Source organism: Lycium ferocissimum, chromosome 10 (genome assembly GCF_029784015.1).
Source record: "Lycium ferocissimum isolate CSIRO_LF1 chromosome 10, AGI_CSIRO_Lferr_CH_V1, whole genome shotgun sequence".
In the NCBI taxonomy this organism is placed as follows: Eukaryota; Viridiplantae; Streptophyta; class Magnoliopsida; order Solanales; family Solanaceae; genus Lycium; species Lycium ferocissimum.
In genome coordinates this window covers 12,880,741-12,898,296 of record NC_081351.1, presented here as the reverse complement: position 1 = coordinate 12,898,296, position 17,556 = coordinate 12,880,741, and the positions used below count along the sequence as shown (strand labels likewise).

At 36.0% G+C, this 17,556-nt stretch overlaps 1 protein-coding gene and 1 long non-coding RNA gene across 2 annotated transcripts; both read left to right on the top strand.

Annotated features, from left to right (window-relative positions):
• The first annotated feature begins 688 nt into the window (after positions 1–688).
• Positions 689–1,374, top strand: LOC132032511 (uncharacterized). Its single transcript, XR_009408488.1, has 2 exons — positions 689–1,006; positions 1,143–1,374. It is a non-coding gene; the product is annotated as an uncharacterized LOC132032511 (long non-coding RNA).
• A 9,364-nt stretch (positions 1,375–10,738) lies between these two features.
• LOC132034614 (uncharacterized) lies at positions 10,739–11,191 on the top strand. The gene has a single exon (XM_059425004.1). The coding sequence runs from the start codon at positions 10,739–10,741 to the stop codon at positions 11,189–11,191; it is 453 nt and encodes a 150-aa protein (XP_059280987.1).
• The last annotated feature ends 6,365 nt before the right edge of the window (positions 11,192–17,556 follow it).

Here is a 17,556-nt window from a genome sequence, read left to right as displayed (position 1 = left end):
ATGCTAAATTAGCTAAGCCTTTACTCCATTTACCTACCCTTCTCTTGCACTGCTACGTGCTAAGTTTCACAGCTATGAACCAGAAATTCCTTCATCACTTCCATTTATAACAAAGTTAAAAACGTTTAGACTTGTAACCTTTTTATTTATTAAGGTGGCACATGTTCTGTTTCTATAAGTCATTAATTGGCAATATCGTACTTTAGTGGATAACTATGTGTTCGTATATATGTGAAGCTACTCTATACATAGACCAATATTTGAAATATAAAATGCTGTAAAACCTTGTTTTAGATCTCTTCAATTAGTTGATGAGACGAAAAAATGGCACTTTGTGGGTTGGTGGTTGATGGACAAGGTAACGATTATCGCTTTAACGGGAAGATAACATTTGTGGTGGTCATCACTAGCACTGTTGCTGCATCAGGCAGCCTCATTTTCTTATTTGATATTGGAATTTCAGGTAGGTGTCCTCGCGTGTTTTCTGGTTTATGTATAAATAAAATTTACACTATTTATTGTATGTTGAAGTAATTGCTTTATTTTCCGGCTTACTAATTTCAGTTTTTATGGTTGGATACCTAGTATCCAATCATGTAAAAGTAACACGATCAAATCATCTAAAGTAACTATATGTTATCCATATTCAAGGAAAGAAAAAAGACATTTTCATTTTCGGTAAACAGCTTTCTAGGAAATTATACAAATAACTATCTGACATTGGTGTCACTCCTTTGTGAACTAGAGAATCAGACGGATGCAAAAATTAAATAAAAAAGTTAATAAGTGACCAAGAAGAAAAACTGACAATTTCCAATACGGACTCGTAATTTCTACGTTGTGTAAGTTATATATCATATTTAATTACTATAATTTGTACAACTGGAGGAGTGACAACAATGAGGCCATTCCTTGAGAATTTCTTCCCATCAATACTGAAGAACACAACATCTGGTACTTTTATCTTTTGATGATGATTGGCTAATATATATCCCCACCTTATTAAGTCACCTAATTATTATAAGTAGATATGGTTTGGCGTATGTACTTGATACTACCCCGATTGCAGATCAAACATCATGAAGTATTGTGCTAGGAGAAGTCCATTCTCATCATGATCGCATGTATCCTGACTTGCTTAGTGTTGGTGAATATACCACAAATTATTACGGTTGAAAATTACAATAAAATGAACAAAATGAATAAGTAAATGTTCTTTAGGCTGAGGCGCGGATATCTCACTCTCTTTAAGGAGATTCAAGCCTACTGCAGCAAATCTACCGGTCCAGCAGTAATCTGTCTGACCTGTCCCTTCCAGGATACAACAGCCCGACCACGTCGTATAACTCAACAAACTCTGGACAAGATGTTGAGTCCAAAGCTCCACAAAAAAGAACACCTTCCTTCAACCAAATAAACTCTCTTTTATTTTCCTCACTTTTTCAAGAACTCTCCAATATGTTTTTCCTCTCCCCCACAAAGAAAGAATGACTAACTATTTATAGTTAAGAAAATCATCCTTGTAATAAATTAGATGAAAAGTGGGAGAGTGGAGTAATAAACCATGAGAATATGGAATAGTAAATGTGATAATGGGAAGATAAGTTTCAAAAGGCACAATGGCCATATTCAGACGTGGGGAAATGAAAGACCATATGGGAGAAATCATTAGTGCCTATTATGGTCACTAACAAAGAGTAAATTTGACTCTTTAATATAATTTCAAATGTCCACATTCATCCATTTACTCAAATGAGTAATTAGGGAAATAATGCTCCTAACGTGAATGGTAAATGCAGCGTAGTGGACAAGGAAGCAAATGACACGCTTTAATATAATTATAATAATATTAAAATGGTCAAAATGTCCTTCACTTATAAAGATAGCACTCAATCTAATTTGGAAATCTAATCTCTATCTTTCAGCAGCTACAATTGAACCAAAAGCGGTTTAAGAATGAGAAAGGATTTTAGAATTTGATGTGGGCGCAATGACTTTCACACAACTGCCTTGCCTTTGCTTCTTGCCTTATTTTGTTTAGTAAAGTAACCTTTCCCGCCTAAACACAATAAGTATTTAGCAAATTATTCTAGAGTAGCCGACAATTTGTGATACATACTCAATATTAACCAAAATTTGTGTTGCACATTATTTTTCCCCTTCCAAGCTACTCCAACATGGCCTCCAATTCCAGCACCCATCTCGATTTCTCAAATGTTTTCTAGTTCGATAGGGCATATAATTTTTGCAAAAGTATAATTCTTCCCTTTTAGTAATTGTATTATGTAAAAAAGAAATTTCATAAAAAGGATCAATTTTCCACTACATATTAAGGAAGTGAGAATTATTTTCTGCAACTCCTGCACATAGGGGTGGCTCAACCTAATTGGTGGGCTAAGCCAAATTTCAATACGAGGCTCTAAACTTTTTTTTTTTTTAAACATGCATACATTATTTGATGTGTATTTTTCTAGCTTTTTAAATGCAAAGTTGTTAGTTGTTATTTCCGAACGGACTAATAAAGAAAGTGTGTCACATAAATGAAATGCAAGGAGTAAAATTTTTCAAATTAAAAAGCAAAGAAATTAAAAGAGAATAGCAAGTTATTAAAACAATACAACCTAATTTTGGAATTTGATAACTCGATATTATAAAAAAATTTAACGACTTCGATTTGCTTACTGCGATGCGTGACAACCCGGAAAAAAAAGAAGAAGTGCAATTTGATTTATTTTTACCCTTGTTTTCGTGAGAATAAATAGTTTACTAAGGAAGAAACAGAGTGTTAAAGTATAATTTTTTTCTTATGAGAATAGAGATAACAATAATTTGGATTTTATATGTAAATTACCTCCAATATATATAAATACACTTTAAATTGCATAACAAATATATATAAATACACTTTAAATTACATACACTTTAATTTGTGATATGTACTCAAGATAAACCAAAATTTGTGCTGGATGTTATACCCCATTTCAACCAGAGTCAAAATGGTTTACAACATATCAGAAATTCCTAGGTTAATTAAAGTTAAGGAGTCGCCACCTAATTATTTATGGTAAATTAGGACACCTAAAATTAATTAAAGTACATGTCTAAAGTTAACTCCATTTAAGGTCTACTAAACTTAAAGATTCTAGGTAAGGGTTCAATTAATCTAAAGGGAAAGTATTAAGCATCCTTTAAGATCCATTAAAAATGGTTAACCGTCCGGAATTAAAATTAGTTAGGCTATGTGTTAAGTATAAAATAAACGGAAAAGGGCCTAAAATGCCCTTCAACTATTGGAAAAGGGTCTAAAATACCCTCCATCCACCTTTCAGTCCAAAAATACCCTTCACATTAATGTTTGGGCTCTAAAATGCCCTTCAACTATTGGAAAAGGCCTAAAATACCGTCGATCCACCTCCAAAAATATCCTTTACATTAATGTTTGGGCTCTAAAATACCATTATTTTTTATTGACTCGTCTCATTAGCCACATCTCAGCTTCTCATTGGTTAACATAATAATTAACTTAAATTCATTTGTCTCTCCCCCCCCACCACCACCATTTAACCTGACCCGTCCCAAAAATAACCCCCTATTGCGTCGGAGATGATGACTCAACCTCAATCTCCAAGCAAACTTAAGAAAATCAGTGCAACATATCAAGACCCAATTTTCAAACTGCTACAATTCTCAAAGTCGGTGAATCTCAAGGACAATTTGTAAAAATAGTATATTGGCACATAAACTCAATATGGATTAGTGTTAGTGGATAAATGAACGTAAGGAGTGTGAACTAGCGATTGACTTGGTGGGTTGACGGGTGGTGGATTAAGAGTAGCATAGGTAGTGTAGGTGGGTGATTGCCTTTGTGGAGGAGTATAGACGGATGATGGATTTGGTGGATTTGCGGGGGTGATTGGAGGTAAGTTGTTGTTGGTAGGTGCATGATTTTGTGGAGGGAAATTTTCAGGAACTGGTGATTCAAGTGATGGAAAATAAGGCGGGTTTGGTGCGACATCTCTAGGTTCAAGAGGTGGACTTTGGAGTGTGATGGACAAATTGGTCAAGTCCCTAACCCGATTCAGTTCTCCATGTAGATCCTCAATCTCTTGAGTCAAGCGAGCGATGTGTTCATCATGTTGAATAGTAGTTCTATGTTCGGAAGTCTCGGGAGGATCACTAGGGATCATGATGCTTTCCAAACTAGTTGAAATAGATGCGGCTGCATCAGACATAGTAATTTTTCTTCCTTGAACAACGCAACTACATCAAGGTAATATTGACATCTTTGACCGTGTGAAGTAAGGATGGTCGGCCAATTAGAATATCAGCACGAATCAACTCTTTTGGGAGTAATAAAAAATAAAAAGAAAAAAACATAAAATGCAAATGATGTTAGTCTCATATTAAAATATCTAAGTAAAGTCATGATCACATAGAGTCAAATAAGTCATGTAGCAAATAATTCATCAAATAAAGGCAAATAAGTTGTCAAGAAATATGTAAACAAGTATATCAAACAACAATAACGCATCCTAATATGCATGTGATCTCTTTGTGCCAGAGGTAGGCCTAACGTTTGTTTGAAGAGTAAAATGTGCCATAATACATCATTCCATTGTTCTTAGCTAATTAAACAAATTCTATTTTCCAAAAATAAAGTACAAATGTGGTGTAATATTTATTACATTTCAAATAAATACAACGTAAAGCACTACCTAATCTAAGTAAAGTAAATACAATTTGTCATGTCAAAATTTCTTGGCTCCATTTTGTGATATCCTTGGTTCTCGTCAGTTGTTGACCGAAGACGTACTCCAATGTAAAATTCATACCTGTCATAGAAAGGTTAGTCATTCCCTCTCTCCTAAAGTTTAATTAGTTAGAGCGAATGGTCAATATTTAGGCACAATTATCCTTCAAACATGCACATAGATTATGATAAGTGTTACTTGGGGTCGTGGACCCACTTAGACGTTTGGGTAAAGTCATCTAATGAGCTTAATACACTAAGGGTATTAAACCTCCTAGGTCATGAAATGTATGCTCCAAATAAAGAGGGTTGGTTTAGCTCTACTCTAGGTTGACTAAGAGTGGGCACACTAGACGCAAGGTTCCCGAGCGGACAACTCGAGTGAGAAGGCTACGTGATCACACGAAAAATCCGGACACCCCGCGCATATGCCAACTCTCCTAAAATTTGGGATTTTGAAAGAAATTTGCAGGTGTGCAAAACACACCTCGCGTGTACATGTGATAGTGTGAATTTCCAGAAATGGAGAAAAGTGAAACGAATGACAATTTATATCAAAGAAAGTAACACATAAACAATTTATATCAAACAAAACAATATATCATGCAAGCAATTTATATCAAACAAACAATGTATCACGCAAACAATTTATAGCATGTGAAACAATTTAAAGCAAGTAAAGTAGTTAAGTTAGCACATAAAGCCTAATTAAACTAAGTTCGTTATGGTTAGAACCTAAATATCCCTAGCAAAGTTGCCAAGCTGTTATACCTTATTTCAACCAGAGTCAAAATGGTTAACAACATATCGGAAATTCTGAGGTTAATTAAAGTCAAGGAGTCGCCACCTAATTATTTATGGTGAATTAGGACACCTAAAATTAATTAAAGTTATATGTCTAAAGTTAACTCTGTTTAAGGTCAACTAAACTTAAAGATTCTAAGTAAGGGTTCAATTCATCTAAAGGGAAGGTATTAAGCATCCTTTAAAAATGGTTAACCGTCCGGACTTAAAATTAATTAGGCTATGTGTTAAATATAAAATAAATATGTACAGATGCTAGATCAAATCGATGTTTTTATTGTGAAAATCCATTTTTTGGTACAACCGGATAGAAATTGAAATGATTTTATAAAAGACAAAAGCTTCTTATCTGTTAAATCAAATACAACCTCAAATTGGTGACCTGAAAACCCATTTAATCGAAGAAAGACTACTTTTGTTAGTAGAAAATGAAGACTGATTTGTAAAGTATATTTTTTCAGTGAAAACATTTAACCAAACTCCAACCTAAAGGATAAAGCTCGGAGAAATACAGATAACTAATTATCTGTTCAATTTTCCTACGTCTAAGCGTCATATTCCATGTAAAAAAATAGGTAGTCCTATTGTTAACTAAAGCAAACCTCAAAGAAACTTGGCTGTAAATTATAAGGTCCAACAGTTGGTCACACAAAGTACAAATAAAGGTTAGTCACATGGAAATATTAATCACACCAACGGGCAAGCAAAGATGGTAACTTAAAATGATAAGAGTCATTTCCGGCTTTCATAAGGAATAGCAATGTTCTGCAATACGCCGCTTAGGGAATTTAAGATCATAGACGGGGATGAAGTGTGGACTCCGTAAACGGTGTCATTGAGTCTCAAACTGAAACTCTTCGGCTCCAGTGTTCATGCAAAAGAAAGAAATAACGAAATTAGGGAGAAAATCTTACTCTTAACAGAAAGCAAAGAACCAAGGAATGCAGATTCCAAGTAATAAATCATAACATGCTTCTAACGTTAAAGGATATGAAGACGACATCTCTTTTTGCATATTCGAACAGATTCAGGACATCGAATAAGACGATATGACTAATGGTGATAGACATAAAAGTAGATATAATTTCTGAAGAAAATAGACACCACCAAAAATGACTAACTAATAGCAAATAAATTAACACATTGAATCACATTTCAAAATAAGACAAGCAAGTTTCAACTAAGTCATCATTCTGGATTTCAAGAAGCTTAAAGACAAGATTTCGACTGTTTTAGCAGCGAGGTTAGAAGGCCATAACTTCAGCTATTATTGGAGGCGACAAACGTATTTCCTTTAATCATTTTTGAAATGGATGAGCATTTTTTAAATGAAATCTCTAATAAGACTTATAGAATGACTTTTAACCATACAAAATCCTAGTAATCATAATTTCTAAAGTAAGTAAAAGGACTTTTTAACTAACAAATGAGAACACGTTCCTGGATAAGGAGATTGTGCAGTTGAATGAAGTACTTGAGAGGAATTTAATTCATGACTCTTCGACATATAATACAAGTGATACTTAACTAGAAATGGTCCCTATAGTCATATGACATGAACATAGTTCCTATTTTGAATAAAGTTTTACACATACTGCAAAACTAGATTCTTACTACTTAAAGAAATTCTAATACATATCTCCTAGCCAGGAACTATGTTGAACAAAAAGGATAAGATTTCATACTCAGAACATGATAAGGCAGACGGGAAAAACAGAATCAGTAGCTATTTCATAGTATCTAATGACAGGATAAAAAGAAAACTACTACCAAATACAAATATTACTTAGAACACATAAAAAGCAAAAGGAGAGTAGTAATGACCTTTTTTGGGTGCAGTGAACCGAGGCCTTCAGGTCTCAGATCTACTCTGCCTTGAATAAAATCGAAATAGGCAGAGATTGAGAGATAGCAAAATGCTAAAGCTTTCTTTTGAAATAGTAGAAAAATAACAATAGCTTAAATGAGATAGTTTTCCATCGTTCCCCGCTCATCCCTTTTGGCTAAAGAGTTAAAGATGTATTTATAGGAGTAGAAAACTAGGATTTGTGATTTTGGGCGGGATTTTAAAGTTGAAGAAATCTGTTCGTTTTGAACGTTGGTTGTAAGGACTTGACAGATGCTAGGACGAAGAAAAGCTTCACCCTTTGTTTGTCATCTTCTAAGATTTCAAAGATCTTGTGATTTTTTGCAGAGATACTCTTCAATGATCTTTGACTTGTGATGAGAGAATTAAAGAGGAAAGAGAGAGGATTCAAGTGTTCACACCAAAATGGAAAAACAATTTCTGGAAAAGGCTGAGAAAGAATTGACTTTTTGTCCAAGAGAAGAAAGGAACGGAGAGGGAGAGAAAGAGACGTATGCTTTTGTATGGAATAGGAAAAAGGGGAAGAAGACAAGAAGCAGCTGTTCGTTTTGAGATTAGGTTTAGGAAAATTAAAATGTGTATGCATTGGTTGGGCTTCAGCTAATTGGTATTTTACTGGGCTGGCCTTATGGTTGGGCCCTTCGTTTGAGCTGATCAAAAAGGAAAAGTGGGTTGATAATTAAGATGGAAAAATGATCAAATGGGTCACCTACAAAGCTTTGCCAGATTGTAAATAAAATGGCCCACTCTTGTTTTGAAAATCCATTCTTCTTATATTTCTTTTGGCTTCAAAATTAGATCAAATATATTATGTAATAATAATAATAATAATAATAATAATAATAATAATAATAATAATAATAATAATAATAATAATAATAATAATAATAATAATAATAAAAGTATTAGTAGTAGTAAATAATAACAATAATAATAGTAGTAGTAGTAGTAATAATAATAATAGTAATAATAGTAAATTAAGACAATTTAATTTATTACTAATTCAGAAGCTCAAGAGAGTGAATTGGAAGAAAGGAGGGTCAAAATTGAGTGTCAACACTAGACACTATTTCCCCCCATCCAAGCTACTCATGCAAACATAAATGTGCCCCTCCAATTCCATCACTAGTCCTAGCTTCGAATGTTTTTTAGTTCGATAGACTATGTAATAGGGCAATTTGCAGTTACTATCCCTTGAGATTCAAGGAAATCGCCGATAGGACCTCAAAATTTGCGAGTGGATCGATAAATACAACTCGTCACGGGTTCAAATAATAATCCAAGTATAATTCTTCCCTTTCAATAATTATATTATGTATAAAAGCAATTACATAAAAAGGATCGATCATTTTCACTGCTTTTTAAGACCATTCCTTGACTTGACGTATAAATAGTACAATACACCTATGATTGGTTGAAGTTAGCCATACATTATGAAACAGCTAATTATTACTATGTTAGTTTCATAACTCCAAGTTTATTGTAATAAAATAATAACAATCTCAAATTTGGCACTCAGTAAAATTTTATGGAGGGAAACCGAGCTAGAGTAAATTGATAAAATCACTGTACTAGTATTTGATAAAATTACAAGACATCTATAATAAATAGCAAGGTACACATAGATCTCTAACTGCTTTACCTAAAACTCAGGTCAAATAAGTGCTTTGGCTTTCTCAATTACACGCTTGCTTGAAAGCATTCTTGCATCAGGCCTTCAAGATTAAAGATCTGGGAAAACTCCACTACTTCCTTGTTTTAGAGGTTCTCTACAAAACTGATGGTGTCTTGATCACTCAAAGGAAATTTGTTGATGATTTTCTCACTGAGTTTGGTTGCTCTGAGTTGACTACTGTTGCATCTCCCTTGGACCCCTCCATTAAACTCAAAGCTGGTGAAGGAACCCTATTATCAGACCCTACTCATTATAGAAAGTTGATTGGTAAACTAAATTTTCTAATTGGTGCTAGACTTGATATTGCTTATAGTGTCCAGCATCTCAGCCAGTACATGCAAAAACCTAGAGACACTTACTTGAAAGTAGCTTTTCATGTCCTTAGGTATCTCAAGGGTGATCCTTCAATGGGAATTTTCATGCCTAAATCTCAAGAATACACCATTAGAGCATCTTTGTGACTCAGACTGGGCTGCATGCCCTGAGTCTAGAAGATCAGTTAGTGGTTATATTGTGTTGCTTGGAGATACCCCCATCAGTTGGAAATCTAAAAAATAATCTGCAGTGTCCTTATCTTCTGCTGAGGCTGAGTACAGATCTGTCAGAATGGTAGTGGGAGAGCTTGTTTGGCTTGCTAGATTGCTTCCTGAGTTAACTGTTCCTCCTCCCATGCCCATTTCTGTGTTTTGTGACAGCTAGGCTGCCCTTCACATTGCCCGTAATCCAGTTTTCCATGAACACACTAAACACATTGAGGTTGACTGCCACTTTGTTCGAGACAAGCTTTAAGATGGGTTAATTTCACTGCATCACATTTCTAACCATGCTCAACTAGCTGATATCTGCACTAAATCCTTAACAGGCATCAAGCATACTTCTCTTCTTCGCAAGTACGGCTGTAAGTCCCTCACCTCCACCTTGAGGGGGGGGGGGGTATTGAGTTTCAACAAGAGTTGCATCTGTAAATTTATATTTTGTCCACTGTACCATTTTAGTTAGTTTGTTAATTGATTAGTTTAGTCGGCTAAAGTGGATAGTCGGTTAGTTAGTTAGGATATTTTTATCTTAGCTGGTGCCAGTTGTGTTCTCACAATTAGTTGTATAAGTATGAACATGGATATTTTGCAATACAGTTAGTCAGTTCAATTCCCAACATTGGGAATACAAGTTCTCCTCTCTTTTCCTCTCAAATCCGCCCATTGTTGCTTCCAAGCTTGAGCTTGCTTAGCTTATCATTCTGTCATGGTATCAGAGCATTGGATTCAATTATCGATCCAGTTCTCATTTCATGTTTCTTATTTTTTGGTGTGCTTCTGAGAAACGAATGAAATCGAAAAATCCCAAATTGTAAGATCGTACCATTTATCTCATCAAATGTTTATAGTTTTGTTCTAATTAAATTTTTTGATTGTTTCTTATCTCAGTTTCAACCCTAACTCAACTATTCGATTTTTCGAGTTAGATCCAATTTCTAAGTTTTTGATTGTTGGTGAATTCTGTTGTTGATTGTTTATATCTCAAATTTCAAGCCCAATTCAACTTTTCTATCCATTTAATGCCAAAATTTTAACCCTAGTTCCTTCGTTTTCTTCAAACCTTTGAAAATCCCTAATTTCTCTTTAACCTTAAAATTTCGCTTAAGATGACTGAAACCACAGAGAATCCTGAGAACCAAAGTATCGATTTGAGTAGCCCTTTGTACATGCACCTATCAGAAAGTGCGGGCATTATATTAGTGCCAGTGGTGTTTGATGGTACTGGATACAGGTCCTGGAGAAGGGGCATACTTAGGGCATTATCAGTAAAAAATAAAGTAGGGTTCATCACTGGAAAATGTAACAAACCAGTCGAAACTGCAGCCACATTCGATCAATGGTTGCGTTGTGATGACATGGTTACTTCGTGGATACTCAATTCACTTTCAAAAGACTTAAGAGACAGTTTTCAATATGTGAATGATGCTAAAGAGTTATGGCAGGAACTGGAAGACAAGTATGATCAAACAAATGGTGCAAAGTTGTACCAATTACAGAGAGACATCAATGACTTAAGTCAAGGTGCATTGGACATCCTTTTGGTTACTATACCAGGATGAAGAAGCTTTGGGAGGAACTTAGTATTTTGAATACACATGCACAATGTTCTTGTGTGTGAACCTGTGGAGCAAAAGAAAATATGCAGAAAGAAAAACAGGATAGGAGGTTGATTCTCTTCCTGACGGAGCTTAATAAAGTCTATACTGTGGTAAGGGGAAGTATCTTGATGATGAATCCCTTACCCACCATTGCACAAGCTTTCTCCATTCTTATTCAACAGGAAAACGAAAGAGAGGTAACGCCTACTAATCAGTTATTCATTGAATCTGCATCTATGAATATAAGTGGAGCAAGTAGTGGTAATGTGAGAGGAAATTATGCATCTATAAATTCAAATGGGGCTAGCAGTAGCAATTCTAGAGGGCCTTACTACCAGAACCAGAGCTTGACAAATACCGGAGGCTTTAGAACCAATTACAACCAGAATGTGAACATTGGTTATAGAGGAAACAACTATAATGCTAACAGGTCCAGGCTATTTTGTGATCATTGTAAGAAACTTGGACATACAAAGGATAAGTGCTTCAAAATACATGGATGTCCACAGAGTCCCTATCCACCATCAAATCCTAAATACAACAACAATAGCAATAATAATAATAATAAAGGAAAGAGGATAGCAGCAAATGTGTATGGTGATGGTGTTGACACTGCTGAAGATGGATGTGGATCCAGCGAGCAGGGTAGATTGATGCAACACCTGTCCAAAGAGTAGTACGGACAACTACTAAACATATAGGAGAACTTATAGTCTTGTAACACAACAGATCCAGGAAGTGGTAACATGGATGGAGGTGCTGTAAATTTTGCAGGTATTGTTACTTGTACTGCTGCAGCTCCCATTAAATGCAGGATAGAACAGTCTAGTAAATTGTCTAAACCAAATGCAAATACCTGGATTCTTGACTTTGGAGCAACCAAACATATGACTCATAATAGAAATATTCTTCCCAACACAAGAACTTTAGCCTACCCATTCTTAGTATCATTGCCAAATGGATATAAAGTAAAAGTGACATTAATGGGTGATGTTGTCCTTTGTTCTAGGTTCATTATTAAACAGGTCTTGTTCGTTCCTAGTTTCAAGTTTAACCTGATATCCATATATTCATTAACAGTACAATTGAATTGTATCATTGTATTTACCAAGTTTGCTTGCTTACTCTACGGGGCCATTCCACGGAAGAGGCCTGCAGAATTGGTAGCAAGGCGACTTATATTTTCTTGCTCGAGATCCAATTCAAAGTTAAGTGCTTTGCTAATATGTCAAATGCTCTTGTCCCTTTGTGCAAAGAATCTGTTCCTTTAAATATGAGTCTATTTCTATGAATAAATCTCAGTGTAATGAATCAAATTCCCTTGTATCTGCTGTTAATAAGTCTAAGTGTAGTCCTAGTGCTACAAAGAATGTTGTTTCATCTTGTTTGAAGTCTGTTGTAAATAGTCTTTGTTACATCTTGTCTGAAATCTGATGTACATGTTTCCAACTCATCAAATAAAAAGGAATTGTTTGTGAATACTGCTTTCTTGCCAAGAAGCAAATGTAGACATCTTGTGGAATCATAGATTAGGCCATGTGCCTTTTGTCAAAATGAGGAGTATCTAATCCATTCCAGTTTCTTTTGCACCCAAACAACCTTTTTTTTTTGTCCAGTGTGTCCCCTAGCTAGACAAACTAGTATACCCTTCCCTCAAAGAACCACTTGCACCACCAAACCCTTTGAGATTTTGCACATTGATATTTGGGGACCATACCATGCAATTACCCATGATAAGTGCAAATACTTTATCACTCTAGTAGATGATTATAGTAGGTGTACCTGGACACACCTGCTCAGTACCAAAAGTAATGCTCTTCACATTATCAAAGCCTTTGTAACCATGGTGGAAAAATAATTTGATGTCAACATTAAAATTGTTAGAACTGATAATGGATTAGAATTCACAACACAAAATCCATATCCTTTTTCCAAAATAAGGGCATTATACACCTGAAAACCTGTCCATACACACCTCAACAGAATGGTGTAGTGGAAAGAAAACATAAATATCTTCTTGAAACTACAAGGGCTTTGTTGTATCAGTCCAAATTGCCACTTTCATACTAAGGTGAATGTTTACTTACTTCTACCTATCTCATAAATAGACTTCCTTCCTCTGCCATTGCAAACCATTGCCCTTATGAGCTCTTACACAATAAACAACCCACACACCCTCACCTTAGAAGTTTTGGTTGCCTATGTTTTCCTACAGTATTGAAATATAAAGACAAATTTGAGCCTAAGTCCACTCCTCATGTTTTTGTGGGATACCCTTATGGGACAAAAGGCTACAAGGTTCTAAACTTGACCACTAGAAAAATACACGTTTCAAGAGATGTGTTGTTTTATGAAAATATTTTCCCTTTTGTTTTGACTTCTTCCCCTGAAAAGATGTTTTCTAATTCTTATGTTTTTCCTTCTCTGTCTACTTCTACTCTTCCTACAGCTAGTAGAGCTTATTTTGATGATAATTGTTCCACTTCACCTCCTGTATGTCATCATGATATGTTTCCTGCACCTGTACCTAGCAATGATTTAAATAATCAGAGCTTTGATTTGTTCCAAAACCAGGATCCTATTCAGACTGCTACTCATTCTCAAGGTAGCACCAACAATATGAATGATTCACACTCCAATCCAGCACCTACTGGTGCCACCTCTCCAGCTGTCAGTGACAATTCTTCCACCACCACATCTCCCCTACTACCTACTCCTATTGATAACACTTCCTTGAACTATAGACCAGTTAGATCACACAAGTTACCCAAGTATCTCAGAGACTATGAGTACCAGTTACCTGCTACTTCTACCACAAATCTTCCATCTGCTTCCACCAGTGCTGATACTACCCTTTTTTTCTCCTTTCATTCTAGCCTTTCTCCTTCATCCTCCATCTCTCTAGGTACCTTAGTACCTGAGAGTCAGCATTTGGTTAAGACTATTTCGCTTGATTGTGAACCTAGCTCATATGGTGAAGCTGCAACTATTCCTGCTTGGCAGAATGCTATGAATTTAGAATTTGAAGCTCTTTATACCAATCACACATGGGACTTAGTTCCACTTCCTTCTGATAAAACGGCTACAGGCTGCAGGTGGATTTATAAGGTTAAGCACAAGGCTGATAGTAGTGTAGAGAGATATAAAGTAAGATTAGTAGTTAAAGGGTACACACAACAAGCTGGAGTAGATTATATTGAAAACATTTCACCAGTTATCAAGATGACAACTGTTAGAACTCCAGTTAGTATTGCAGTAAAGAAGGGTTGGGACATCTACCAATTGGATGTGAACAATGCATTTCTCCATGGAGACTTGCATGAAGAAGTTTACATGCAGATTCCACCAGGTTTGGTGGTGGACAGACAAGGTTTGGCTTGCAAATTGAATAAGTCCTTATATGAACTCAAATAAGCAAGTAGACAATGGGTGTGCCAAGTTGACAGATGCTCTTTAGTCTAGAGGTTATCAGCACTCTATGTTTGATTATTCTCTATTTTATAAAAGAAAAGGTGCTTTGATTATTTTTATTGCTGTGTATGTTGATGATGTCATCATTACTGGCACACAACTGGAGGAAATCCAGTCCTTGAAAGCATTCTTGCATCACACCTTCAAGATTAAAGTTCTGGGAAAACTCCACTACTTCCTTGGTTTTAGAGTTCTCAAAAGCCCCGGTGTCGAGATCACTCAAGGGAAATTTGTTGATGATTTGCTCAGGTTTGGTTGCTACGAGTTGGCCTGATGTTGCATCTCCCTTGGACCCCTCCATTAAATTCAAAGCTGGTGAAGGAGCCCTATTATCATACCCTACTCATTATAGATAGTTGATTGGTAAACTAAATTTTCTAACTGGTACTAGACTAGATATTGCTTATAGTGTCTAGCATCTCAGCTAGTACATGCAACAACCTAGAACACTCGGCTTGAAAAGTAGCTTTTCATGTCCTTAGGTATCTGGGTGATCCTTGATAGAATTTTCATGTCTAAATCTCAAGACTACACCATTAGAGCATCTTTGTGACTCAAAGCAGAGGTTTGCGTACACGGAGTCTTAAAGATTAGTTAGTAGTTATATTGTGCTGCCTGGAGATACCCCCATCAGTTGGAAATCTAAAAAATAATCTGCAGTGTCCTTATCTTCTGGCAGGCTGAGTACAGATCTGTCAGAATGGTAGTGGGAGAGCTTGTTTGGCTTGTCAGATTGCTTACTGAGTTGACTGTTCCTCCTCCCATGCCCATTTCTGTGTTTTGTGACAGCTAGGCTGCCTTTCACATTGCCCGTAATCCAGTTTTCCATGAACACACTAAACACATTGAAGTTGAATGCCACTTTGTTCAACACAAGCTTCAAGATGGGTTAATTTCACTGCATCACATTTCTAACCATGCTTAGCTGGCTGATATCTTCACTAAATCCTTAACAGGCATCAATCATACTTCTCTTCTTCGCAAGCTGGCTGTGAGTCCCTCACCTCCTTCTTGAGGGGTGGGGGGGTATTAAGTTTATTGAGTTGCATCTGTATATTTATATTTTGTCCACTGTACAGTTTTGGTTAGTTTGTTAATTGATTAGTTTAGTTGGCTAAAGTTGATAGTCGGTTAGTTAGTTAGGATATTTTTATCTTAGCTAGCGCTAGCTGTGTTCTCACAATTGGTTGTATAAGTATGAACATGGATATTTTGCAATACAGTTAGTCAGTTCAATTCCCAACATTGGGAACACGAGTTCTCCTCTCTTTTTCTCTCAAATCCGCCATTGTTGCTTCCAGGCTTGAGCTTGCTTAGCTTATCATGTTGTCACATTCCTTGACTTGACGTATAAATAGTACAATACACCTATGATTGGTTGAAGTTAGCCATACATTATGTAGCAGCTAATTATTACTATGTTAGTTTCCATGACTCGAGTTTATTTAACAATAAAATAATAACAATCTCAAATTTGGCGAGTAAAATTTTTAGGAAGCAGAAGCTAGAGTAAATTGATAAAATCAACTTGTACTAGTATTTGATAAAATTACAAGACATCTATAATAAATAGCAAGGTACACATAGATCTCTAACTGCGTTACCTAAAACTAAGGTCAAATAAGTGCTTTGGCTTTCTCAATTACACGCTTCTTTTTTCCTTCTACTAATACATAAACTTTTAAAGAATAAGAAAATATAATTAGATAGTAAATGGAAGGAAAGTGTGTGACTTTTCTTCTTCTTGGGCCATCTGAGAAAACATTGCCAACAATTCCACACTACATGGACCTACGAAAATGATACAACTATTGACAGGTAATTTGCAGGATTGCCTTTCGCTGGGTTGATCTTTATTTTTATCCCTCAAAATTGATTGTCTTTTATTTTTCCCTTTGCTAAAAATTCCTTGGTTTCGGATTCGAATCCCCGTTTAGTTAAAAATTTTAAAAAAATTTGCAAGGTAGAGTTTTGCATGCAAAGTTTTGCCTGCTTCAGGCAGAGTTTCAAACTCTACCTTAAGGAGAATTTTGGGAAAAATTCTGCCTTGCAAATCCAAACCTCTGCCTTGCCAAATTCCTTCTTTTTTCAACTGAGCTGGGGTTCGAACACAGAACCTCGGGGTATTAGGCGAAGGACAAAAATTAAAGACCACCAATTTGAGGGCCAAAAATGAAAGACCACCAATTTGAGGGCCAAAAATGAAAGACCACCCCAAAAGAAGGGCAATCCGCGCAAAAAAAAAAAGACTATTGACAGGCTTGTTTGAAGGACAATCCAATAACAACAACATACCCAGTGAATCCCACAACGTGGTGTCTGGGGAGGATAGAGTGTACGCAGACCTTACCCCTACCTTAGGTAGGAAGGCTATTTTCGGAAGACCCTCGACTCAAGACAAAGCAAAGGATAGGTTAGATACGGACAAACAATTCAAAACAATTATGAAAATGAAAACAACGAAAGTGAATAAGCCATGATAAACCATTATGTGAAAACAGATAATCGCAGAAATCAAGGGACAAGAAACTATAGAGCAATGCAACTACTCGTAAGCAAGGATAAACACGACTACTACTGCTAGCCTGTCCCAATGCGAGTCCTCCATACCCTCTTATCTAAGGCCATGTCCTCGATGCCATAAGCTGGAAATGCGCCATGTCCTGTGTAATCACCTCTCCTTAATACTTCTTCGGCCTACCTCTACCTCTTCTAAAACCGTCCATAGCTATCCTCTCGCACCTCCGCCTTTGGGCATTTGTGTCTCTCCGCATCATATGCCTAAACTATCTCGGTCCTAAACTTCCCGCGTCTTATCTCCGAAGCTTCTCCTACCTTGTCTCGGATAACTTCAT